Source organism: Lingula anatina, chromosome 8 (assembly GCF_051362555.1).
Source record: "Lingula anatina isolate TDL-2025a chromosome 8, LinAna3.0, whole genome shotgun sequence".
NCBI lineage: Eukaryota > Metazoa > Brachiopoda > Lingulata > Lingulida > Lingulidae > Lingula > Lingula anatina.
The window spans coordinates 10,903,957-10,930,987 of NC_141774.1; the positions used below are offsets into that span (position 1 = coordinate 10,903,957).

The 27,031-nt window shown below is 41.0% G+C and overlaps 3 protein-coding genes across 3 annotated transcripts; 2 read left to right on the forward strand and 1 right to left on the reverse strand.

The window, feature by feature from the left end:
- LOC147760336 (chitotriosidase-1-like) lies at positions 1-4,925 on the forward strand. Its single transcript, XM_086994308.1, has 8 exons — positions 1-185; positions 693-949; positions 1,214-1,338; positions 1,706-1,829; positions 2,489-2,674; positions 3,047-3,173; positions 3,492-3,980; positions 4,218-4,925. Coding segments are annotated over exons 1-7 (957 nt in total). The 5' UTR covers positions 1-49; the 3' UTR covers positions 3,494-3,980; positions 4,218-4,925.
- Positions 4,926-15,815: 10,890 nt separating this feature from the next.
- On the reverse strand, positions 15,816-21,101 carry LOC147760337 (5'-deoxynucleotidase HDDC2-like). Its single transcript, XM_086994145.1, has 6 exons — positions 20,931-21,101; positions 20,333-20,457; positions 18,545-18,647; positions 18,195-18,263; positions 17,487-17,625; positions 15,816-16,726 (listed from the first exon to the last, which is right to left on the reverse strand). Exons 1-6 carry the CDS (start codon positions 20,985-20,987, stop codon positions 16,641-16,643), a joined length of 579 nt encoding a protein of 192 aa, XP_086850271.1. The 5' UTR covers positions 20,988-21,101; the 3' UTR covers positions 15,816-16,640.
- Positions 21,102-21,180: 79 nt separating this feature from the next.
- Positions 21,181-23,581, forward strand: LOC106176748 (uncharacterized). Its single transcript, XM_013559259.2, has 3 exons — positions 21,181-21,581; positions 22,549-22,615; positions 23,043-23,581. The coding sequence occupies exons 1-3, from the start codon at positions 21,211-21,213 to the stop codon at positions 23,490-23,492; spliced, it is 888 nt and encodes a 295-aa protein (XP_013414713.2). The 5' UTR covers positions 21,181-21,210; the 3' UTR covers positions 23,493-23,581.
- The last annotated feature ends 3,450 nt before the right edge of the window (positions 23,582-27,031 follow it).

The window sequence follows — 27,031 nt, forward strand, 5'->3', positions numbered from 1 at the left end:
CAAGAAAATATTCTGTTACTACAGCAGTTTTGCCCAGTCCAGGCAGGGCATGGCGCGCTTCCTTCCTGAGGATATAAACCCTCAGTTGTGTACGCACGTGCTGTTTGCCTTCGTGGATGTGTCCCCCGACGGAAGAAATCTGAAGCCTTCCAATCGAAATCACATATCACGTGGGGGGAAGCCAGGTGAGGACTGGGGTGGCGGAGGGGAAGGGGGATGGGTGGGAGGGGGGAAATGTTCTGGAATGGAGGTATAATAATGCCAAAGTTTTTTTCGCAAGAACGCCCTTGTAAGTGTCATGCGATTGCTTACAGCTTGTCATAGGTGGGGTAGAGAAAAGATGCATGTAAGTAACGAGAAGAGATCATGTCAATTACAGAGGAAATAATTTTGACGTCATATTCGTCACATAGGTGTGACGTAACTGTCATATGCAAATGAGAGCCAATGTATTCATTGTCCTGACTAAAAGCATCTTTAAAGTTATTTCACTGCGTTAATTTAAAACCACATATATCCCACAAAGTTTCAAACGCAACTGTCTTGGTGAGACAAACGTTTTTATCAGTTGTAATAATTTTGCACAAAAAAATGGCTCCTTAATGGTACCTTAAAAAAGCAAACGCACGGGAGCCTATTTTCATCCACTGCAACAAAACCAAGCTTTATTAAGCCGACACACCCCCTCCTAGGTCTGTATGAGAGAACCGTAGCACTGAAACAAAGGAACCCGGACCTGAAGGTGCTCCTGGCCGTGGGTGGCTGGGCCCAGGGCTCCAAGCAGTTCGTCCCCATGATGTCCAGCGTAGAGAACAGACAGGCCTGGGTGAGAAACGTGGTCAGATATCTCCGGAAGTACGGCTTTGACGGCCTTGATATGGACTGGGAGTTCCCTGGCGCCAGGGGTAGTCCCCCAGAGGATAAACAGAGGTTTACAAAGCTAATGAAGGTAAGCTAGAGATAATTCCGAGAGGTTTTACGAAGACGACACAGACATACAATATTTGCAGAAATTATCTGAAAATTAAATTTATTATCAAAACTTTTAATGGACTGGCCACGTGCAAACGCCGCGCAAATCAGAAATCGCCACTGTTTGTACTATTGTACTTCTTTTTTGTTCTTTTACGTACATAGCATCTTATGATTGGTGGAATGTGCATAAGAAAACAATTTAGATTAGAATATTGTGACATCTTTACATTGTATCCAGGAACTGCAAGAGGCTTTCCGCAGTGAAGCCCAGATCTCGGGAAAGGATAAACTCCTCTTGACATTAGCGACAGCTGGCGGCATGTACTTTATTAGCAAGAGTTACGAACCGGAATTGCTCATACCGTAAGGCACATTATCGATAGTGTGATATGAAATCTTTTTTCTTCTCTTACACATTATGAAGTAAAAAATAAAAGCGTCTACAAGCGTCTATCCAGAGTCTCATATTTCTTGAAAGCTAGCCATTCGGTTTGTTAGCTACAAATAAACATTATGGCATAGCTAAGAACGTACCTCACTTATGATACCAGTATTAGAGCAGGTTCTGCAATAAAGAGAGAAAGAGAGAGGATTAATTACGAAAAGATGCATGCAAAGAGGTTAGATATCTTTTACAACGGATAAAAGTCGGTTGTAAAAAATATTACTTGCTCTGAAAAAATGCAAATGCCTGTATATAATTGTACAAAATATGTTATTTTCCCGGTAGCCACGTGGACTACTTCCTGCTTATGGCGTATAACTACCACGGGATGTGGGAGAAGTTCACGGGACATCACAGTGGGTTGTACCCCAGGGCGGACGAGAAGGACAGGGACAGGGAACTCAACCAGGTATTATTATCATTATCATCACTATCAGCGTTGAGGGCCTATAGTGTTTCAATGTTGGTTAATGGCCTCGACATACTTTTTCCAGTGTCTTTTATCTTAGGCTTCGAACTTCCAATTTAATTTCTTGAAATATTCGTCTGTCTCATCCCTCCATCTCTTACGTGCCCCCCCCCCCCCCCCTTTTGTTTCCTTGTCCGTATCGTGGGGTCCGTTTTGTCGGCCATATTGTCCATATGTCATTCCTGATTCAAAAAGGTATACCATGTCAGAATAATGTCTTGAGATGTCAACGCTGGATTACAATGTCTATGTTGCACATACAATGTGTCATGCCCACTGTAGTAAAATAATGGTAAATATACGAATTGTAGCTATCTTTTAAAATAAGTTTCAACAACGATTTTTTCGCATTTTCCTTCATCTGTATTCCTTTTTTATACTACGCCTTAACATTATTTCATTCTTACTACTTATTTAAGCACAATGGCGCTTTTGCAGGGCAATTTAATCCCAATAATGTATATTACAAATAAATCTTCGTCTTGTCTTATCTCAAACTGACTTCATCCATTCCAATTTTTACGAGGTATCCTTTGCTACACTTTTACATCAGCAAATCTAATCGAAATGTCGTCATAACAAAGTCTTTTTTTCATTAGCAATGGACAATTGAATTCTGGCTAGGGAAGGGAGCACGGAAAGAGCAAATAATTGTTGGCATAGCAACGTATTCCATGACCTTCACCCTCAGGGACCCCACCCAGCACGGGCTCATGGCGCCAGCTACCGGCGCGGGAGAAGGCGGGAAATACACACGTGAGCCTGGAGTTATGGCCTACTACGAGGTAATGACCACCTTCTGGTCAAAGTTTCTTGTAGCATGCATTCATATGTAAACTGATGATAAATTTTGTGTCCCAGAAAAGACCTTTCAATTTAAATCTTTTAAATCTTATTGCTTGCATGTATGTATACAGTATACAAAACATTGAGACTATATGAGGAATGTTTGATATGGTCCCGTATTCTGTTGGTCTTTATTGGTGTAACTTCAACACACAGCCACAAAAGATAAAATCCACCACTGACTTTCACGACACACTAAGATGCAATTCGAATCCATACCTTGTGTATATTGCTTCTTTTTTAATGCAGGAATATTATTGTCTTTATAACTAGCAATAGCCTGTTATTTTTCTGCCATTGTAAACTTTCAGATTTGCCAGAACCTAAGAAGCGGCAGGTGGAACCGTGCTTGGATCGCAGACCAGATGAGTCCATATTACTATGGTGACCGTCAGTGGGGCGGATATGACGACGTGGAGAGCGTAACTTATAAGGCATGTAGGCCACCTCTCTTTTTCCACTTTCTCTCTCTCTCTCTCTCTCTCTCTCAGTTTACATTCTTAGTTTACATTTTAACAGTAATGCTACCGTGCTGTTGGTAGGTACTTTCATACGAGCAATCTCGGCGTTGTGTGGCAGGGTTTCTTATTTCCGATTTTTACGGCGCTCATCACTTACATCCGATCATATTGGTTTTGTTGGCTTTGTGGTACAAACTTGTTGTTGTTCGGACACATGACGTGTACATTAGTTGCTGTTTATTGTACGGTAACATATACATTTATAACGTAATATTACATAATTATTTCCAGGCAGAAAATATCATGTCTAGAAATCTGGGAGGAGCTTTTGTTTGGTCGGTAGAAATGGATGACTTCAGTGGAAAAGGCTGTAACCAGGGACCCTACCCCCTTCTCACGAGAATAAACGAGATCTTACGTGGTAATTACAAAGTCGGTAAACTGTTCAATGAGAAAGGACCACAGCGCGCACCCACATCAAGGCATGAGAACAGACTGCAGAGCATTTCAAAAGCAGAGTTGGGTTATGACACGCACGGACCTCATAGAGCACCCAGCACCCCTGGGTACCACCAACAGGGACCAAGTTATCAGGGGCACGGACCTCCAAGAACACCCAACCAAAGGCCCGGGTTTCAGCCCTTCAAACCTGTTCTCTATCATGAACAGACTCGACGAGGCCATCCAAGTAGTATTTACACTACTCGCCAGCCACATTCCACAGTTTTGGGACACACCGGATATGGACATGCGCGTGGAAATTATCCCGTCAGAATACCACCAGGTAAGAGAGGTTGTGTTCTACCTGTAAATGTGTTAGAGAGGCATTGTAGTATTGTTTATATTTAAAGAAATAGGAAGTTTCTATTGCAAAAATTGTAGAAAATAAGATAATTTAATGCATAAATTGTATGCAAATTACTCAAGAAAGTATAAAAACAAATGGGTTTTAAGTCGCATCTATTTAATGGATACAGAACGTATTCGTGTTCTAAACTAAATCTGTATATTTTAACTGCAGTGTTTTCGTGCCCGAGTGCGGGTCTTCATGGTGACGTCACGGAATGCGGGGCTTACTACGTGTGTATCAGGTCGTATGATAAGTGGGTAGCATACCGCCTGCGTTGTCCTTCAAATCTTCAGTTCAACGCCATCCAGCATGCCTGCTACGGTATTTGCCACTAGAATGACGTCACGGTATCCAACAATTACGTCACGGTAGTGAGTGACGTCCGAACTTGAAACTGAGATCACATATTAAAATAACGAAAGTGCCTGCTTTTATAGCGCCGTAGCTTTTTAACGTTAGTGGTATAAGAATGTACGTGACGTCACGTGATGGACAAACGTCAAATATTGTATTTTGACATTACATACTTTGAAATACATTGTTCATATTCAAGTATTACACTTACGCCACGATTATTTGCTAATTGTACACAACCCTTTATAATGGTAAGAAAAAAAAAATGCTCAGAATGAAAAAACTTTGACAGATTGCGTTAGTTGTTCCCCTCTCTTCAGATGAGATTGCTCTGTTAATTTACTGCGTCAAAAGCAGGAGTCTCAGGCATACCCTCTCCACCTCTTTTTCTCATGCAAAGCAGACTGATAGCAGGGAATGTATCAACTAGTTTGTAAATATATCTTACCTGAATTCAATTTGTCTTGTTAAGCATGCAAAGAAGTGTGGGGTTTGGTTATACTTAACTTAAAACGCTTTGAGGGATAATCCACGTGCCGTCATAAGTTCGTTTCCCGACGCGTATGCTGGTTGTAGTGTTTATAGAGGAAGTATAAACTGCAATCTTGATGATGGGTTAAGTAAAGGTTAAGCTCGTACACGACGAACTTAACTTGAAGGCAAGATTTTAGAGTGGGGAAAACTTACAAAACCATGAAATAAGCCACGCGAAGAGGCAAGGGCGGGAGAGCGCATGAAATAACGGGAAATGACGGTATATGGGACGGGTGACAGGTGCTCACGTGCATGTTAAATTCGCATGTATCAGAGAATAAACAGATCATTATAAACTCATGTTTTATCAAAACGGGCGTCATAACTGAACTGTTGATACACTTGTGGCGGTTACCATAACAAAAAAAAAAAAAAAAAAGGTTAATAACAAAGAGCACTGTGGACTGCAAGTTGCTGTTTGGGTGGACTTCATAGATTATCCAGTCTTGCCACTCAGACTCCTTGTATACAAGTGGCTTTACTGTATGGTCGGTTAAGGGCAATAGAGGAGAATTAAAGCACTAAAAGTAGAGATTTTGCTTGCCTTGTATAAGTCGCAGACATGAGAAATGTTAAAATGTGTACTGTACGAATGAAAATGAAAATTTCCAATTTCTGTGTCTACATATCCTGCAAATCTACTTATCTTCCCCAGTTCTGATCTTAAAAACTCAGAACGACATGATGTTCTAAAGGACTGGCCAGTCAGTTATTTAGAACTAAATCATTATATTAAAGTGGAATAAAACATCAAATCCAAGTGCAGGGACGGATAAAGCAATATGGTTCGCGAGTAGCAGAAATTGCGTTTATTCCAGAAGAAAATTCATTTGGCGGCTTTATTCCGTATAGAGAACATTCTAACTTTGATAAAATTTTCGTGCAGACTGAGTGTGCGCGTGTACTAGTATGCTGAGTGCATCACACGAAAGCGGGTTGAAATCGTATCCAATAAGATTTTATTTAAACCCTACTAATCCCATCCACGGACTAGTGTATCCGAAGGGAAGTCAGACTATGCACCTAGCTCCCTAATCGCAGACCTTTAATACATTGAATACACAAGACGCCGTGCCGGTATAAAAAGCAAACAAACAATGGCTTTCTGTGCACGAACCTGGCTGTGTACAAAACATAAACATCACCCCATAAAGCTTTCCGTTCAGCTCAGTGTATTGTGACTGTATTGCGAGTGGGGACTGGCCTTGACAATCCACCTCTGCGTTGTTTTGTCTCCGAAACAGCTCTGCAAATATTAATGAACAACCACTCAAACGCTTTCATAACGTAATCATATATTGCATTTAACACCCCAACCCGTTCTTGAAGCTCCATTCTAACACCCGTCCCCTTCGAAGTCATTTTCTACTTTAATGGCGTTTGCGTTTAAATGAACGGTTCGCGTGTGTGGAATCTAGCCGGGAATCCGCCCTGTGGAGCCCTGCGTTGCTGGCCCTTGGTTGCATTTGATCATTCGAAGTAGCAGCATCGTGGCAGTGTTAAAATAGGTTGTTAAACCAGGTATACAGTGTATCTGCAGCTGTGGACACGCGCGCCTACTGCTCAGTTATATCAGGGTGGAGCTAGCCACGATAAAGCGGGTGCTACATTATATCGGAATTATGCATGAAGAACGGGAACAGCTCTGGACACATGTACTCTGACACAGTACGTTGTGTGACCAGCTAAATCATTCCGCTGCCAGAAGGTCAGCCGGAAGGCATGGCCACAGAGGAATCTCTAGTGTTGGCAGCGACATCGCATAATTAAAACATTTACCACCGTGTTGCTATGATTCAGGCGATCGTGATAGCGGTCTCTGTGTAACAGTGAGGCGTGAACGCGCACAGTGAAATTACAGCAAAATTAAGGTACAACTGAGGCACAAGGAGGCGCTTACGGTTCCTAAAAGCGACATGCACGCGAACGCATAGGACTGACATGTATCACAAAGCACGAGAATGAACGTTTCACAACGACGATGCTAGGATTAAGCAACTTAAAGCAGGGAGTCCAGAGAAGTGGTCGAAAAATGCAGTGACCAGGCCTGTCCAGAGAAACTATAGCCACAGGAGAGACCAGAGAGAAACGCTTGTTTAGACTTCACATGGCCTTTTTATCCATTACGTCATGGCACGTTCGCGTGAAAAGCCGGGGGCGCTCGAGCGCGTAATCACACCACGGATCAGCACCTATGTAACAACGACAAAAACAACCAGTTACCGGAGCCCCAGTTATACTGCGCGTGGTCTTATGAAAACTGCAGCCGCCGGGCTGTTAAAGAACACCATGCAAGGAAGAGTGTACGACAACAATACGTACACTGTGCACGCGGCCAGTGGGCGCACTCTCAGCGCGGACGAAATGGAGTCCGCCATACACAAGGACCACATCGTTATCATACCGGTGATAGCGCTGTCAGCGTTCTTAATAGCGTTCTGCTTAAAGTGTTCAGACTGGGTTAAGGAGGACGTGTATTTCAGCGACTACAAGGAGGACGCGAAGTACATCGGTCCTCAAAAGAACGTTGCTCACGGATTATTTCATATTACTTCTCGGCTTCTCCCAAATATGGCGGCCATGATACAGCCCCCACCCTGCGCGCCCCAGGACAAGGAGGGGGACACAGACTTCACCGTTAAAGAAATGAAAGATTGCAAAGACTTGCCCAACGGGAGAACACAGAAACAAAATGCACATTCAAACCAATGTTCTAGACATGGAAACGCACAGAGAATTTCCAAAGATAAAATAATTAAAGGGACGGGTTTGAAAAAAGAACGCCGGACGACGAACACTCCAAGGGACTGCGTTATTGAGATTAAGGCAAACATGTCAACGGAAATGACAGTACAGAAAGTCGATACCTGCACTCAAACGGATTTATCCCATTTATTGAAAGTTTTTCAGGACTTCTATACAAGAGAAAGCGCTCAGGCGAAGACGGAAAACTGTGCTCACAAACCCGACCCTGATCTTCTTTCACCAGCTGCTCCTCTGCTCGCTGTGTGACTGTAAATATTTGAAATACATTAAAACTTCTCGTGGATTTTTTTTTTCATAACAGCGCTGCCATTAATAACTGCTGTATAAGAAACTGCAGTCTTAAAAGAGATTATCTCCGGTACAAAAAATGCTTAGAGTGTATTTGACACGTTAGAGAGAGATCGTTATTGTATAACAAGGTTTAATAGAAAAAAGTGCACCATAAAAGGGAGGAGAGGCATTTTTCAGTATAATTGCAGTGGTTCTATTAGTTATCGTTCATAGCTGCAAACAAACCTACGGTTTTGATAAAGTTGGCATCTTCTTTAGACCACGTAAAATGCAGGCAAGGCTTTAAGTCCCTGTAAAAGTAAATATATATTGTCTAGTTCTTCATATTCCGCACTCAGTGCATGTTTACAATTAATAACAATAAGTCTGGCATATTTTGGGGGGGCCCGATTCAGACTAGGGGTAGACATTCTCACCATCTGTGGAAGGACACCGCCCTCTACAGGGGCCAGAGGTGCATTTTTCACAAAATATTCACAGCTAGATATGTTCATGGCAAATTCATGGCAATTTTTCCGCTGTAAGACAGAATTTGTGCATGGAATTGATTTCATCACTGTCGCCTCTAGTATAAAATAGGAGGATACAATCCAGCTGCCGTATGAGGCACTGGAAGCTAGCATTAAGAAACAATCTATTTCACCGCCAGACCAGGTTACAGGACTTCCCTCCCTGCCTGTGCCACCGGTGCCGCTTGTTGATAAAATAGCACGTCCTCTTCTAAATGTTATTTCCACGTTAAGTCAAAGTAGGAAAAAAGAGTGTGAAAAAAAAACTTTTTATTCAGTCAGCAGCTGATATTGAAATTGTTTAGCATCAACATTTCGATGTCTATCTAGAGCATCATCATCATCAGGGAATGAGGCTATCTGGGTGAATAGCCTCTATTTCAATATTATCTGTTGATTGAAGGAAAATTATTTTATTCTTATTTTCGTGTCGCATTTACTGGTTGCGGTAATGTAAAAGGTATATGTCACATTCCAATTTATCTCCTTTAATAAGATCCTCCCTGATGTGAGTCACGGTAGTGACAGTTGACGATAGCTCATTACATACTGTGTCTGACGCTGTCTCCACAGGAATGGTTGTGTAATAATATTGCACAATATTCATCATATAAATGTAGTATTTTACAGAGAGGAAAGACATTGGGAGAGGGGGGCGTGCGCACAAATCTGGATTTATACAGATTTACAGATTCAGAAGTTGAATATTTGTTGAAAGCTCATCACATACTGACTAAAATCTTTAAAGTGTCTTTTTACACCTAAAAACTCTTACAGAAGAGAATATAAAAATATAGGCCTACTGAGGTTACTTCAACGGTGGGGTTGTGTTTAAGGGGAGAGGGGGCGGGGTACGGGTAATTCAGTCAGAACATGGGCTTATTTTGATATTATGTTTTGTACGTGCACATTACGTGCAATTTAATTATGAACAGTATTGATAATTATGTACATATTGCACAAGTGAATGTAAATAAAAACATAAATAAATCAATATAGGCTATCAACTTTCAACAGAAGCAAGTCCACAGTAGACAAGGTATATTTGCGAACAACAACTATATGGTTTACGGTTACCAGATCACACAAAGTCAGCTCCCAAGTTGGACCAATGATTGGTCTAGAGAAGTATAGTTTGACCAGACACCTTGGTCTGCAAGCCACCACTTCTCTTTATACATTAACCTGTATCACGTCATACAACAATCAGACTTGTAAGTTACATTCCGTATTATGTTATGATCTGTCATTTTTTTATTTTGGCATATGCAATTCTCTTAATATTTTTCGTTGCCGTTGTGTTTGCGGCTCACTTGCCAAACAAGAAATTTGTGACACGCAAAATTCACGATGGGCTTTGAGATTTCGATAAAAAAAAACAAAAAAACAATCAAGTAACCAAGTTATCAAGTCAGTTTATTGCGTGATGACAACTTTATCCCCAATGTTACGAATTTTTATTTTATTTATTTATTATTTTGAAAATAAAAATGTTAGTAGCGTTGTTGGTTAGTTAGTGAATTATCAATATCTCAGGCTGAGGAAGGTTGGAAGATTCATTAGTTTTATTTCTCTCACTCGGACAGCACTGGACGGCACGCAGACAGGAGTAGTCTCTCTCCCCCACCCTTTCTCTCTCTCTTTCTCTCTCTCTCTCTCAATATATGCAATTAAAGAAAATGAACCGACCTTGCCTAGTTCTCCAGATATGTACCAACCTGTTACATTAATTCAGTAACTAACACCACTGCCGTGTCAATCGATATCGCAATGTAATCATAATCACAGATTGCTGCTCGACAAATTAATTTAAGAAACTGTTGGCCATGGTTACGAAATAATAACACGCAATTTCGGCGCTTCTACGACCATTTCTAAATTGCCAGTTGCCTTTCTGACGTTCACAGTAAGTCTGACAAATATTACCTCTATATTATAATCGGCTAAGTGCACACTTGGCGGACATGGCATTTCTTGGAGAACTTTATGATACTTTATGATAGTCTTACTCTTAATAGAGACACAGCTGAAGAGGCCATTCCACAAACTAGTGGGCAAGACCATATGCGGCCATGCTGGCCAAGGCGGGTTGTGGAGGTTAACATGGACATCTGGACCCGTGGCATATGGTAATATTGACTTAATATGAAGGCGGAGGATGAGTCCCTGTGAAAAATCCATTTCCAGGACATGTTCGGCAAAAAATACCTGCACCCCCTTCCCCACATCCCGCTTGCATCCCCCTCACACACACACACACCAAGACATACACACCCTCCACAGATATCATACAATGATTGGGGACTAAACTTGACGATACACAGCTGCAACTTAATGTCCCCTACTGATACCTTGGTAAACAACATCATTATATAACTTCAATGGCAAAAAGCACGCCAACTGAAATGCTGTTTTACAATAAGTGACATAAGGATAAAGAAAAGGTCTCGTAGCTCCACTGCATATGAAAGGGAAGGGGAGTGCAATTTCAAAGTAGGCCTACTCATGAAAGAAGATACCTATTAAATTAGCTCAAGAACCGTGGAAGAATTTTTTTAAACTTCGAAGCAACATCTCGGTTTTCTTCCTCGTTGGGAGCGTTAAGATAAACTTGTCGGTCTAGCTGGACCGATCCAACTCTGCAGAGATTCTCGTTTAAGTGCAGTCAAAGTAATCAGCTTAATTGTCTGGCTTTAGCGAGAATCCCCTCGGAGTTGGATCGATCCAGCTAGTACCATGGGTTCATCTGAATACAGAATTAGGGCTCATTCTTTATGAAACTATCGGTCCAAGTAGATCGATCCAAATCCGTGAGGACTCTCGCTGAATGCAATCAGATTAACAGATTAACGCGCCTCCTCTTGTTTCCAACGTACTTGTATAACCAGCAGCTTTTCTGTATTTTATTCAACGCTAGGAAGAGACGTATTAATCTCTCAATCTGATTGCATTCAGCGAAAGTCCCTGTGGAGTTGGATCGATCTAAGTAGATCAAAAATGTCATTGGAAATGGGGCCTTAGTTCGCTTCCCAAGCTGTTAACCCAGCTGTACCACATTGTCATTCTTGATATTAACCTCGTGTTAGTTGATACACTTACTACTCACGGAGCTCTCTTTACTCTTGCGTTAAGACGTAGTTTGTCCGGTGAAGCAATTAGGGTAAATAAAGCTGTATCATAAGTGACACGGGTCGAGAAGTGATTTACCTAGATACACACAGTTTAAAATTAGCACGGCTGCCTGGAAGTTAATCAAGAGGGTTAGAGATATTGGAACTTGAAACCTAAGGGTTTGTTTATTTGGTAAACATGTTCAATTAGTTGATGGCTACGTACATTAGGATACAGTTATCAAATATTAGAATAAACAGTTAATCAAGTAAAAGTAAAAACAATACACAAACAGTAATAAAATATAAATAAGGGTGAAACCTAACGCCCCCTGCAACTACAGAGACGATCAGATATAATAAGCAGTATTATCGGCCTCCTATGTTTGCACCACAAAATTTCACTACGACACGGTTCCGCGATTTGAATAGTTTTTACAGAAGCATAAATGTCGGGCAATGAGTTAAACACACACGCACTCGTACGTATCAAATCATACAGGAAGGGTGAAAATATCATCCCATGGAAATTATTTTTGACCGTGAAATCTAAATAAGTGCACATAATTGCGCAGCATATATAAAATTAACAAAGGAAATGCAAGGGATCGATCTCGCGCCAAACATGGTAATATTCAATTATAAATGTAACTTCGTTGTCAGGCGTAATTCCCTTAACTAAACTCTTCAACTGCATTACATAACACGGCCCTCCTCTCAAAGTGAACATAATTGACCGACTGGCCATAGAAAACCAATTAAGGCCAGCACGCGTCGAGATTTGATAAAACATCATCTACAACTACATGAGAATTAAGGTAGATTATTGAGGACCGTCGATAATGATGAAGAATCGATATCAATCAGGTCGCACTACATTTGGCAGATCGGGAGAGAATGAGCGAGGGGAAGGGGTGGTGGAAGAAGCTTTTGCCACACCTTTTCTAGCTTCTCTACTAGTAGTTAATACGTTCATAAATTTTTGTGCACCAATTCTTCCTGTAGTAACCCATAGTAGGGTGGGGTTTATTTTTAAACGTGTGACGTAAATAAAATAATGATAATTATTATTATTATTACTATTATTATTATATAGTTGACTTGTCTTTCTCGTGTTACAGTTTAGGTTTTAACTATATAGTAAACCCAGGGTGAAGAAATATTAGAAATCTACCAATTTCCAAGGGAGTAACCTCTCCCTGTGAGTTCCTGAGAGAGGCCGCGCCTGTAGTCTTAATGGGAGGAGTGATCCAACGAATCCAATCATGTTCAATTTTCTACTAAACTTGCATCGGGGCCAATCAAATTAGAAATATCCACAGTTAGATGTATCAGATTTCTCCACAATGTCCTCTAACAAGACAAAAGTCTGGTGCAGGTGATCCGAGAGGTAAGGACACTCCGCGCACGCACACAGTTGCAGATAAGGCATTAACAGATGACCTTCAGGGTGATAATGGCGGATCCCCCCCCCCCCACCCACCCACACACACACACACCCTTTTTGATACTCTGGGACTGGTCACAAAATCGTTCACGTTTTTATCAGATTTCGACATCCTATTTAGCATGTTGCCCTGGCAACATCTGAATCTTTAACATATTGTCACATCTATGCAGTTAATTTATTGTCGAGCTTTATTTCGCTTCGCTTCTGAATTTAGGCAATGAGTTAAAACGGGACGCATTAAAAAGCGATGTATTTAAGTATTGAAGGAAATTTATGGCAACGTTTAAAGTAATTTATTGTTAGCTGGGAGTAACACAGGTGGCAGTTTAGCAGGGAAGTTTAACTTCTTTGAGTCCCGAATTTTCGTTGTTAAAACCACCTACACTGTGGACTTCGGGTAATCTTGCTTCCTGGGTGGAGTTCGGTAAATTCGTCTCCGCGGTGGACTTTGGCGATGCTTTTCTACACGGTAAATACGCACACAGCCTGGTGACGCTTTAATTTAACGTGGAAGTTATATATCTGTTCAGAGAAAGAACAGAGCTAGACTTCATTACATAACCGCTGTTCAGATGACATAATGGACATAATGCTTCTCAAGCCTCTTCAGGTGAAACGGAGATCTGGGAAGATTGACCTTGATTAAATAGCGCGGACACATCTGTATTCAAAGACACGTAATAGAAAACGAGTTTGACTGCTACGTTATACTGTTGTTCTGAAAGGACCGCCCGCTGTCATGATTCATCCAGTTTAATACCAGGCAGGACGCTCTGCACTTCTGTGTGAAGGGACCATACAATATCGATGATCCACGCGGGGACAAACAGCTCTTTGGACTATTTTTAAGTACTTAAAAGTGCTTTTTAGAGAGTAACATTGAAGTATTCTCATCCATTAAGCATAAGAAGGGAGTTGACCCTCATCTTTATTGTATTGAAACTTTACGTTGGTGTATATACTTCTACCTGGACTTGGATAACCACAGGTGCTTACACATATCAGGATTTTTGCCCCTTACAGGAATTGCGCAGTATTGTATTTTAAGTTGGCTCACTGTCATCAACACGCACATTCCCACTGTCGAGTGGGGCGCTTGACTTGTCAACTTTTGCCGCCTACTTAACGTGGTCCTTTAAGGGAGAAAATAACGTAGGATTATCACAGGGGTGACATGTATTTGGGCCGCTGCGAGGCGTTTGTTTTGGCGTTAGTTACAATCAGTCAGTTGTTCCTACGCGATGGCGTGACGGCAAGTCTGGAGACCACGCTTCTCGAGACCTCCACCTCTGTCCCGGGACGTGTCGTATTAGAAGACATTATTTCCAAACATCAGCCAAACGCCACCGCCACGAACTCATCGAGGTCGTCTCCACCCTACGGCATCGTGTCAGGAAAATCGGGAAACATAACGACACCTGTGTTTTGCCTGGAGTGTTTAACGTGTCACTCGGGGGTGGGCAAACACAGCCGGTGCACCGCAGATGGAGAAGCCCCGTTATTGCAGCCGGAACAAGGGCTGACGGTGATACCGTTTCTGGCCGTGGCTGCTTTCTTCGTGGCCTTCATCTTGAAATGCGCGGACTGGGTTCGCGAGGATGTGTATTACACGGATTTTGAAGAAGAAAACGAGTATCAGACCACGGTGGCTCACGGGTTGTACAGCATCAAGCCAGACTTGTCTAGCATGGTTGCCTGGGTGAAACAATGGGCGCCGAGCAAACCGCCGGATGACAGCACTATTGGGAAGGAAACCATGGAAACGCAACCTAGCGACGAGAATGGGAATCAGACTCCGTTTAAACAAGGTGGCAGGGAACAACCGGAGGCGGAAGTGCAACTGTTGTCGTCTGCTCGAGAAAAATTTAAAAAACCTGTAGGGGTTACTTTTTGTCACGTTGCTGAAATCAATTTTGACTTCTCGCCTGGATACAGAGAGAAAATTCTGACGCAGGAGACGCCGTCAACCGACATCGACCTTACTGTTGTCCCAAAAACCACAAGTTGACAGGCATTAACCTATTACCTGGACACGTTGACTGAACTATCTCAATACGTGGGTGACATTGCACGTGGATGATACACCGCATAATGGATGCAAACCCGCTGTAAGGCCACGCAGACTTCAGCTTCAGGCACAACAAGAACGGCACTGTTTAGACTGTAACGTTTAATATGTTGCCGTCGGCTGAAATGGAATGTTTTCAGCCAAACATGTAGGCCTATATTTACCTCCGCCAAGGAGGTTATGTTTTCACCCCTCTTAGTCTGTCTGTTTGTTTGTCATCAACATAAACTCAAAAAATTATGGACCGATTGTGATGAAATTTTCAGGAACTGTCAGAAGTGGGCCAAGGAAGAGATGATTAGTTTTTGGTGGTGATCCGGATCAATAATCAATCAATAATAAACTAAAATCGCTGCCTTGGCAGAGGTCTGCGCTCTCGGAGTGGTTTTCTAGTATGACATATAACGGACCGCGGATTTAAACAACCGGGTAGGCTTGTGTGCTGGTTAGGCCAATGTTGAACTCCATCGCCATGGACAGGCGAAAGAAGAGTACTGGACGCGTTTATGCCCCGCATTCAACCCGCGAAAGAGCGGGTGTATTAGGATATGGCTTATTAGACGTGAATAAATATTCCTTTCTGCTTATAAAACAATGCTACTTAACTACTGATATAAGGACTTTCCCAGGCTTCGGCTGTGTGTGAACGGTTTTAAGATTTCTGACAAAACGAACAAGGTTCTCATATTCTATAGCTAAAACTAGTTAAATTTATTACATATTTTCATATGAAAGTAAATGCTTTTTTCACAGAAAAAAACAAACAAACAAAAAAGCTTTTGCAAAGTCAGACAAGCAGTGACATCACTGTGTCAGACTATTCAGCATTGTGCTTTTTTGGCTGATCACCAGAAGGCTAAGATATTGACTGTATTTTCATTAGGTCAGTGATCAGTAATAAAACTTAATGTCTTTTAGTTATCGTCTTTAAATTACTTTCTAAAATCTTCTAAAATGTATTAGTTGTAAGTTTATACACCATGGACATCCCTAAGGTGGTTAAAAAAAAATACTGCAAATATACTGGACTCTTTGTCCTATATATTCCACCATTTTCACCATATGTCTTTAACAACCATATTTCAACCATATTTCCCACGACAATGGCAATCCTGCCCCTGTCACGAAGGACGTCATATCATTGTTGTTGTGGAGCACAATAGGTCACTCCTTGGCACAATAAGTGACTCCTTGGCACAAGAGGTCACTCCAAGTCACAATAGGTCACTCCTTAGCACAAGAGGTCACTCCAAGTCACAATAGGTTACTACTTGGCACAAAAAGTCACTCCTTGGCACAATAGGTCACACCAGTGCACAATGGGTCACACCAGGGCACAATAGGTCACACCAGGAAGAGACACCAGTTCAGTATTCCTTCAGTATGTTATGTCCAGTGGTGTGACATGTGACCAGATGTTGTGTCATATTATCTGTGGAGTCTTTGTTTTAAGTAGGTCTATCATTTATGGGGTCTGTTCAAAGAATGTTCTGAGTTGTGACATTATAAATGCTATGTCTTATCATCTGTAGGGTCTTTGTTTCTCATTTTTTCCAGTTCCTGTACCCACTGTTGTATCGTCTGGTGTTTGAATTTGCCTGGAAATTGTAAATAAAATATACTAATCTAGCAAAAAGTGACAAAATACATTTCAAAACTTTGACAGTCTGTACTAGCTCTAATCTCAAGTATTGACTTGTTTCTAGCATTTAAATCACACATTTCCCAGGCAGAGCAGTATGCAAGGTTCCCTGAGGTATAAAACAGAAACACATTATCAGGACACGTGACTCTTCAATGGAATGACTGCCACAGTTTTAAAATCAAGAGAAAAAAACGCCATTCAAGGAGGTCTGTGACTCAAAGCCGGAACCTCTACTGCATGGATGTATGCCATTCTCAAATAACCACCGGTAGAGTGTACCTGATGGAATATGAACTTAGTGTTCATTTTATTTCTTGTTCTTGTGTCATCTGATGTCATCTATATGCAGCTCCCTGTCTTCTGCACTATGTTCTGCAGACAGCCAAATAGCCTTGACCTCATAGCAGGGCTTTTCCCAGGATTGGGGGTACAAGCTGTCCAAAATTACCACCTGTAATTTCCTACAAAATGTTAGGGAGTCCAAGTATGCCAAAAGTTGTCATATTTCCAAAAAAATCCATAAGCTGTCCAGCAGTCTTTGAAAACATAGGTTGTCCGACGATGCTGGCAGCTGTCCAAAACTCTGGGAAAGCCCTTGCCTCATAGCCAAAGAATGAAAATTTTAACTTGCAACTACCTGACAACCAATCAGATTTGGTGTACCAAAACTCACTTGGACAGAACCCAAAATACCACTTCCAGTATGTTCTTACCTTTAGTGGAGTCAAAGAAATCCTGCAACTCTCCAGGCCTGCTTTGTTCTCTCTCATATTCATACGCCTGCAGAATCATCTCAAATCTGTCTATGTCCTTGACATAAACTGCTTCCTTGGATGTCTGCTGCTCATACTCCTGAGGAAAAATTGCGATAGGTGAGATATGCTGTCTTAATAAACACAATAACAGTCATGATTCCCTTTTCAATGGAAGAAATGGTGAAATATAAGGGTAATGTCTTTTTTGAGGTCATAAATTCTCAAAATTGGAACATAACTACTGAGTGGTAGAATGAAACTGAAAAGCAAGTTACCCTATCATTCTTTTTTCAACAGTAAATGCACCACAAATGCTATATAAGAATATAAATTTTATGATATCCAAATTATGTACCAATAATTATAATAATAATTCCCATTGTAAAGATCTAGTAATTACCATACAATAACAAAATTAATATATCTGCAGCAATCATTTATTGTTTCTACATTTTTGCCTTTGAGTAACTGTGTTTTGCAACATGCTTTTGGTGTACAGCTACCTGTGTTTACTTTGCCATTAAATAAAATAACTGGTCAAGCTATCTCCGTGTTAAGGTTTGGTACCATTATGGCACTGCACTAGTATCTGAGTCTGCTTAACCATCCACAGGGCAAAGACCTCTGTGCCTTACCATCCATAGGTCAATGACCTCTGTGCCTTACCATCCACAGGTCAATGACCTCTGTTCCTATATCCCCTGGCAGTAAACTTGTGATGTGATTCATTGCATCCTGTAAATAACATAACTGACTTCACTTGTGATTTGAGTCAGGCATGTTTTCTAAAATTTAAAACCTGACATTTCATAGGGTGATGTTATTTCTTTGAAATTCCAAATTATTCTTAATTAATTGTCAAAAACAAAATATGATAAATTTACTTAATTGTTTTAACAGAAAAAGAAATAGGTAGATGCTGAACCAACACTGAGGACCTTATGACAACTTATTAGTTAACTGGTTTAAACCATTTGACGATATTTATATCCAAAACAGTAGGCCTGCTCTCCAACCTTTTCTTTTCTGTGTTTCTCCTCTTTGCTGATGCCGCATGCTGGAGTGATGTCTCCCACCAGACTCTCTGCCATGTCATGAACCAGGGCCAGCTTTAAACATCTGAATTACAATACAATACAATACAATGTGATACAATGTGATACAGTACAGTACAGTACAGTACAGTACAGTACAGTACAGTACAGTACAATACAATACAATACAATAAAATACAATATGATACTGCTGGAGTGATGTCTCCCACCAGACTCTCTGCCATGTCATGAACCAGGGCCAGCTTTAAACACCTACAATACAATACAATACAATGTGATACAATACAATACAATACAATACAGTATGATACAATACAATACAATACAGTATGATACAATACAATACAATACAATACAATACAATACAATACAATACAATACAATACACAATGCAATGCAATACCATACTGTATACTAATGTAATGCAATGCAATGCGATGTAAAGTAATGTAATGCAATGTCATACTGTGTGATGTTCAAAATTAACATTTTGCAGCATGTGGTTAAAATTAATCTCACAACACCACTCCCAAACATATTATATTAATTCCATGTGTGATGGACTACACAGCAAGGAAGAGTCACTTTGTATACACCCTGTAATAGCAGAAGAAATAGTTTGTATATGACCCCTTTAAGAAGAAAAATAGTTCGTATATAACCTCTATTAGAAGAAAGAATACTTTGTATAACCAACTAGATTTGGTGTGGTTATGGAATTTTATTAATATAAGCTGAGCAAATAAACAGCGTGTATAGCAGGCCCGTAGCCAGGGGGGGGGTTCGGGGGGGGGGGGGGGGGTTCGAAAGAACCGCCCCTTATGCTGGGAAAAGGTCCACTCTGGGTAAAATTTGATCTAGGTACATGATGTTTTTATGGAAAAAGGTCCACTTTTTCAGAAAATGAACCCCCCTTTTGAAATTGCTGGCTACGGGCCTGTATAGTATCATGGCTGGAGCTCAACTGAACTAGAAGTCCAGTGCCACTTCTGAGGTGATGGGTGGTCCCCCTCACTCTTATTGGTCAGTTCAGTATAATTTTATGCTTCTATTTGAACATTTTATCTTTAGATTGGATCACTTAATTATTCCCAAGTTAACAATATCTAATATGCATGATTTCAGATTTAACAGATTACAATTTGAATCAATGAAATGTTCAGCATCCCGTCTTCATTGTAGCTTATAATCTTCAGACGGGATCAGTTAATTATCCCAAGCTAAAAAAATTCTTCAGTAGATATGCAAATTTATTTATCCAATTATGAATATTTAATTTCTTCTTTCAAAAACTATTGAGGTTTGTAAAATCATCTCTGTTATATTTGTATATGCCCTGTATCAGAAGGCCAAGTCAGTACACACACTGTATTAGAAGAAGGCCAAGTCATTATACACCTTGTATTAGAAGGGAGAATTTTCATACACCTTATTAGAACTTGGAAGTTGAATGTTCTCTGTATTGGTTGGAAAAAAGAAGAGTCAGTATACATACTGTATTAGAAGAAGGAAGAGGTTCTTAAATGCCCTGTATTAGAAGCCAGAGAATACCTGTACAGTACAAACTGTTATAGAAGAAGAGAAGTTTTTGTACATCCTGTATTAGCAGGATTACATAGCTTCCATACACCCTGTATTAGAAAGAAAACAGTTTTTATTCACCCTGTATTAGAAGGAAGAAAGAATTAAGCACCCTATATTAGAGAAAGACAGTGTTTCTCTACACCCTGTAATAATAAAGCCATATACCTGTCTCTGTTAATGCCGTCATTGTCTCCCAGTGCCAGTGTCATGACTGCCATTCTGTACATGTGGTCAGACACACTCTCCGGCTGCGCCACATGTCTCTGAACCCACCCAGCTCGGACTGTGCGCTGTAACAAGGTATCATGATGTAACCATTAATGTACAATGTAGCTTTTAAATGGGATACGGTATATATGGACTGACTGTGCTTTTAATTTTAATATGAAATAATTCAAGAGGAACAGGAAAGTGCATCAAAACTGGTTTAAATGTGCTTATTTAACAATATAGCTTACTTCTTGGTATAGATATTTATGATAATGAACACTACGCAACTTTCCTTGGTCTGTCCATTCACTTAACCCCCCCCCCCCCACCCAAGCCTGGGTCTGCTTATTCACCTACCCCCTTTTGGGAGAAACATGGTTTTACCAATGCGCTCCTCCGACACCACTTTGCCATATTGCTGTGTTTTTAGTAAAACGTTAGATGCGTGGTGTAAACTTGTACTGCCAGTAAACTTGAATGTAAAGGCTAAGTGGTCAAAGACCAAAACGGTGTATGTTCACACGTTATTAACGAAAATGTTGATCGTGATTACCTTCAATCGCCCCACCACCATGAAAAACTCAAGAAGTCCTGAGACTTTCCCTGCCATAATGAAAATATACTTGACTCAGAATGGTCTTTAACTGTAAACAACACTGGTTTGCACGTGTGACTCCTTCCAAGACTGACTTCCTTTCCGTTAGTAAGCCGCAATTTAATTGGCTGAAGCTACCAACTTGACAACAAAACGTAATCATGAATCTCGATTTACAACCATGTAATATTTAAGCTCGTATCGAAAGCGAGGCTTCCCCAAGGAGAGTTAACGAAAAATGGCTGCGACCATGATGCTGAAACATGTCAGATTTTTCAGACGGATTTATCCCAACTTTTGCAGTATTTCTCGCGCTTATGCATCTGAGACGAGTATACCACAACCCACAGCATCTACAGAAATAGACAGCTCGCCTGATTCCAAAGATCAAGAAATAACTGATACAAAACCTACGGAAAATATATTTGCTGACAACGAGAACACGTTCTACTCCCTTCTGCGCCGCTCCAAATGGATGCAGCTCGGAGATCCAATGGGCAAGGAGGTAGTGGGCACGATAAAGCAAATCCAAGGGAATGATATCTACATAGATATAGGACACAAATTCTATTGCATATGCGAAAAACCAAGGATCGAAGGAAGCTACTGGTATGCAGTTTATGGCTGTGTTCAGAATAGAAGTTATCGTACAGGCGGGGTCGATCTTTCTCAGTAGAGATTTTCACTAAGGCATTGTCAGTGCAATCAGCTTAATTGTCTAGCAGGCCCCCTCGTAACTTGAAGTACTTGGGTAAAGTCGGGAAAACTGAGTGGTCCATGATGTAGGCCATATTACTGTGCTGGGAAGGGGGGGGGGGTACGTGCCAGACAGTGAAGCTGATTACATTGACTGCACCTTAGCAAGAATCTTGACTGAGATAGGTCAATCCTGCTGATACTATAACTTTAATTGTGAACACAGCCTATATATATACAATTAATATTCATGTGCCTTAGGGACCATTCAGAACTAGATGTAAGTGGTAACTGATCCACGGCCTAAATGTGGTGGACCTACATAAAAAAGGAAGACAGCTTAATCCTGTAATGGTCTCTCCACCTCTGACACACCTCTCCACACATCTGGTCAAATGGAGCGGAGATTTAAATACTGTGCCCCTTCAGGGACGATGCGTGTGGAGGCATGTAAGTGGTGGAGAGACCATTACAGGTTTAGCAGTCTTCCTTTCATGTCTGCCATATTTAGGCTGTGGACCAGTTAGCACTCATTCTGAATGATCCCTTACATGTATAGTTCAGTCTCCAGTGGAGGGGGGTGGGGGGTGGGGGGGTGGGTGTATTTCTCCATGACAGTTTTCTTAGTTTATTTTGATTAGATGAGATTTAATTGATGAAAGATTTGATTATTTATACCCAGTATATTATCAGGCAGTCACATAGTGAGCCCTTTTTTCTATAAGCTTGGTACATGGTAATGAGCCTCTTTGATAAGAGGCATGTTCCTATTAGTAAGCTAAAATGTGGAAGACCTTAATTACCACTATAGTGTGAATCGATGCAATGTTTATTTTAACATAGTAATAACAAACTGATAGATTTATTGTGTATTTTTCAGGCACTACAGAATCGGAAGTAAAGTCAGAGTAAGATTAGAAGATTTAGAATTAGCTGCAAAATTTAAGGTAGATAGCCATTTACTTTCTTCCTTGACCTCTTTATCCCATCAGGGCCATAAGATAAGGGTGCATACATGTCCTAAGTAATTTTTGTAAAGATCTGTAACTTTATGAATTAGATTGGCTGTACACAGTTGTATCTCCACTTCCGATTGGCTATAAATGTGATACAAGACAATTGTATTTCCACTTCCAATTGGTTATAAATGTGATATAAGATAATTGTATCCTTCTTCAGATTGGCTATAAATGTGATATAAGATATTTGTATCTCCACTTCGGATTGGCTCTAAAATTTTTGTTTCCACTTCAGATTGGCTAAAAATGTGGTCTGAAACATTTGTATCTTCACTTGAGATTGGCTCTAAACAATTGTATCTTCATTTGAGATTGGCTAAAAATGTGATATGAAACATTTGTATCTCCACTTCAGATGGGCTACAAATCTGTGACGGCGTTGGAGGCCAGTGGAGTGCTGATGGGGCCACTGGGAGGGAAGGATATTGAGGAGCAGCTGGCCAACCCCTTGGGGACCTTGGACCCGGACATCCTGCAGGGTTTGGACTTGTTTGAAGTTTCTGAAGAGTCAGAAGACGTTGACCAGGAGATGGTGGATCAGGCATTGGAAGACTGGGGCAGAAGTGACAGGGACAAAGATGACTCAGTCAAAATTGACTTGGACGAAAGTGACTTGGACGAAGATGACTTGGACAGAGATGACTTAGACAAAAATGACTTGGACAGTGATGAATGGGACAAAGGCTTGGACAAAGTTGACTTGGACATAGATGGCTGGGACAGTGATGAATGGGACAAAGGCTTGGACAAAGATGACTCAGTTGATGTAGGCAGTGATGGAGAACCAGACGCACCCAAAAGTTAGTCTGCTACGCTTGCTGCTTCATGGAACTGTTTTTCTTTATTTGTACATTATCTTTATTGTTATAAATAAAAATAGAAAAAAAATTTAAATATGTGGTTGGTGGATTGTTTCATTTCATTATTGGGATGTGTAATGGACTGCGTCACTAACAAATTTTTATACTTTAATAATTACCAAGAAGCTTACCATGTGATTAAGTGCCTTCTCTTAAAGTAACGGCAAAGAAGGAAATAAGAGCCAAACATGACAGTAATGGAAGGAGTGAGGGCACGTGTTTTAAAACAAAATAGATCCATATCTGCCCCCACCAAACGAGGACGGAAAAGATTATTTTTTCCCTTTTAAGTTTGCTTTTATAATAAGCACCATTGTAGAAATTCTTTTTGATAATCTATGCAAAGTCATTAGGTTATGACGGACCAATCAGGCCAATGTATATAGAACTGTTTATTAGCATGTCTGTCACTGTAAAACGATGCAGTAGTCCTGCAATAAAGCGCCTCTCGGTGCGATGGTGAACTACGGCGATGATTATATCTTTTAAATGGGGGGAAACTGCGAGTTTTATCAATACTGTTTTCTGATGGCATAGATTTGTAAAATTAGAGCATTTATATTGAGTGGTAAAAAAAAAAATTAAAAAAAATGAAAAGCAGACTATGTTATGGATCTATTCGGTGCATTTAAAACACCACAAATGCTATTTATAAAAATATTTTAATGGATCCAAAATTATGTTTCTGAAAAACTGATAATTTTTCAATCTAGTCATTACCGTAGTTATTTGTTATGCTGTGTTCAGCTTCTCCGAGAGAGGAAATTTGTCTCTGATCAGTCGTACAACTGATATCTTTCAATTTAAATTTTGCTTGACAAACTTAAGATTTATTGAGACTTGGGGATGTTGTTACCCCATTTGTTGAAACCGCCAGCCAAGAAGTTATAAAGTTATAACTTCTTGCGCCAGCCAACAGCCACAAGGGGCCACCCAGGTCCAGCCCCGAGCTTCGTGAATGGAGGGTGGTATTTGAGTACGGTCAATTCTTATGAATGTGTTAGCGGTGACTGTCTCAACCGATGCAATGGATCTTTTAGCGCGAGTGCCGCTTGAATCGAGGTTTCCATTGTATGATTATTGTAAACCTGGAATGTGGTCGATATATGTAATAAACATATACCAAGTAATAGAAAAAACAAACAAAAAACGTGATATATGGTATCTTCTCATTACACTGGCCATTGCTGTATATTTGCAGTAGATCGGATTCGAGCCCCACTTACATGTATCTGAGGATTCTTAGGATCTTTTATGCCCACTGTGTTGCTTTCTGATATTTAAGAAATCGAATTATGCCAACAGAGCGATGTTTTGTGATCGTTGTTAATTCTAACCCAGAAGTCGCGCGCTCTGCGTCCGAGAGTGGGTTGCGAGAAGGTGGTGAAAAAACGTGGAGCCCCCTTAACGCATCCTAAAGGTTTGAAACATGTCATTCAGAATATCAAGATGAAATTAAAAGTAATCCTGATGAAATTAAAAGCAATCCTGATGCTCCGTGTTTGGAAAAGAGATGTACTTGCCGGCGGTAGGCGCGCTCTCAATCACACGCGCACACGCGACCATACGGGCTTAGGTTATACCGATCTATACCTGCACGTGTAGGCGACGCTGCGAAGCACGCGCACTGCAAGCTAGCCAAAAAGTCACAGCCAGGTCTTCAGACCATGCCTGTACCTCTCTCTCTACACAAGGCCGCTGTTGGATCCAGCTACCCCGCGGTGATATATCAGTGCCAGCGACGGTTGCAGGGTTTTTGGCAATAAAGAACTCTTAACAATCATTATGGAGGCCGCGGCGCACAATTCCCACATTTGTGAGTGTGTGGAGTAACAAGATCCGCGTGCGACCAACGCTCAGGAGACCTCTACAGTGAACTTAACATACGCCGCCAATAAAACGCTCTGCGGGTGCGTGACGGGACTGTGCCGCTTGCTAACGTACCACGGAACAACCACTAGGTCGATGAATTGATTGACGGCAAACCACGACACTCAGGCAGCGGAGCTGGCAGCTTTCTTGTAACTTTGTGCTGTAGACTATATGATAGAGAAAGACGTGTTTATGTCCTACAAGGTTACAGGGGCCCGGTTACACGTTTTCTACGGTGGCCTGAGTGGACGCACATACTTTGTGATGGGCTTACACTTCTGTCAATTCTCTCTCTCTCCTTTCTGCTGTTGCCTTTACATATTTTCTTACGTCATTCAGAATATTTTGTAAAATACAACTTGTTTGTCCAAAGAAAAGACTGGCACCTCTCTCTTTGTAAATATTTCCAAAATATTTGTCTATATATATTTTTTATTTATGTTTGTCTTCCATTTATTTATTTATGTATCTATGTATTTATTTATTTATTTACTACCTGTACCACAATGACAATTAATTACCAAATGAATATGCTATAAACATGACGACAACAATATACCTAAAATTAACATATACCGCCAAAGCCATACATGGAGCACCCAGATATCACCGCTTGCCGACCTCGAGACACTGCAAGCTGGGAAAGGATAACACCAGATCAATTCCGGGCATAATGAAACCCTGTGTAACCAGTCAAATCTCGTTATATTTGTTGACAGTCTACGCACGTGTTCAACACAATGCTGGCGTCCCACAATGTGGTTAGATTAACCCGCCGTGGAGAGAGCAGCCAGTGGCCCCGTGGCGTGTTGACCAGTGCTGGGGAAAGATGGGGTTTTTAGGGCACGTCCCCAATGAAACTATCGTTCTACGTCGATCGTTCCAGTTCTGTGGGGACTCTGCCTGAATGCAATCACATAAAATGACTGAAACACCCCTTTGACCTGCTAGGGGGTGATTGACGCTCATGTGCACTTCGTTTTGAGTGGGACTGAATGAACACAAAGTTGGATCGATCTAACTAGAACGTTAGTTTCATTGGGAATGCACCCTTACACATGCTGGGAACCTATTTAAGCGACTGGGATGTTTGTAACCGTAGAACCATGTTTTATTTGTTCAATAATGAGGTCGCTGCATTGTATTTCAGTGGCATGGGGACAATACGATAACCCCAGTACTTTCTAGCCGCTGTCCTGTGACACCAAGGAATCTGACACCTTGACAGTTTATGTATCATAGTTGTGCACGTGGATATAATTAAGTTGAGAGTTAACGCGTGCTAGGACGCCCTTGTAGTCACACATCTCCCATTAGAGGAAAATGACCTGTCCTTAGTCCCTTGACCCGAGAATGTATACAAATACACACACTAAACATTGCAGGGAAGCTGCAAGGAGCCGGTGTAACAGAAATGGTAGTCAGCTAGGAACTGCAGTCCATTCCCCTTTACTTTGTACAGGTGATTTTGTCCATATATTGTGTTCTAGCCCCTACACTCCGACTAACCCTAGCCTGTACATATCATATGGGACCCCGTACTTAGGCAGTTAGATTCATGATATCTGTTGTATAATGCACCACGTAACTCTCATAAATTTATATTTCGTGG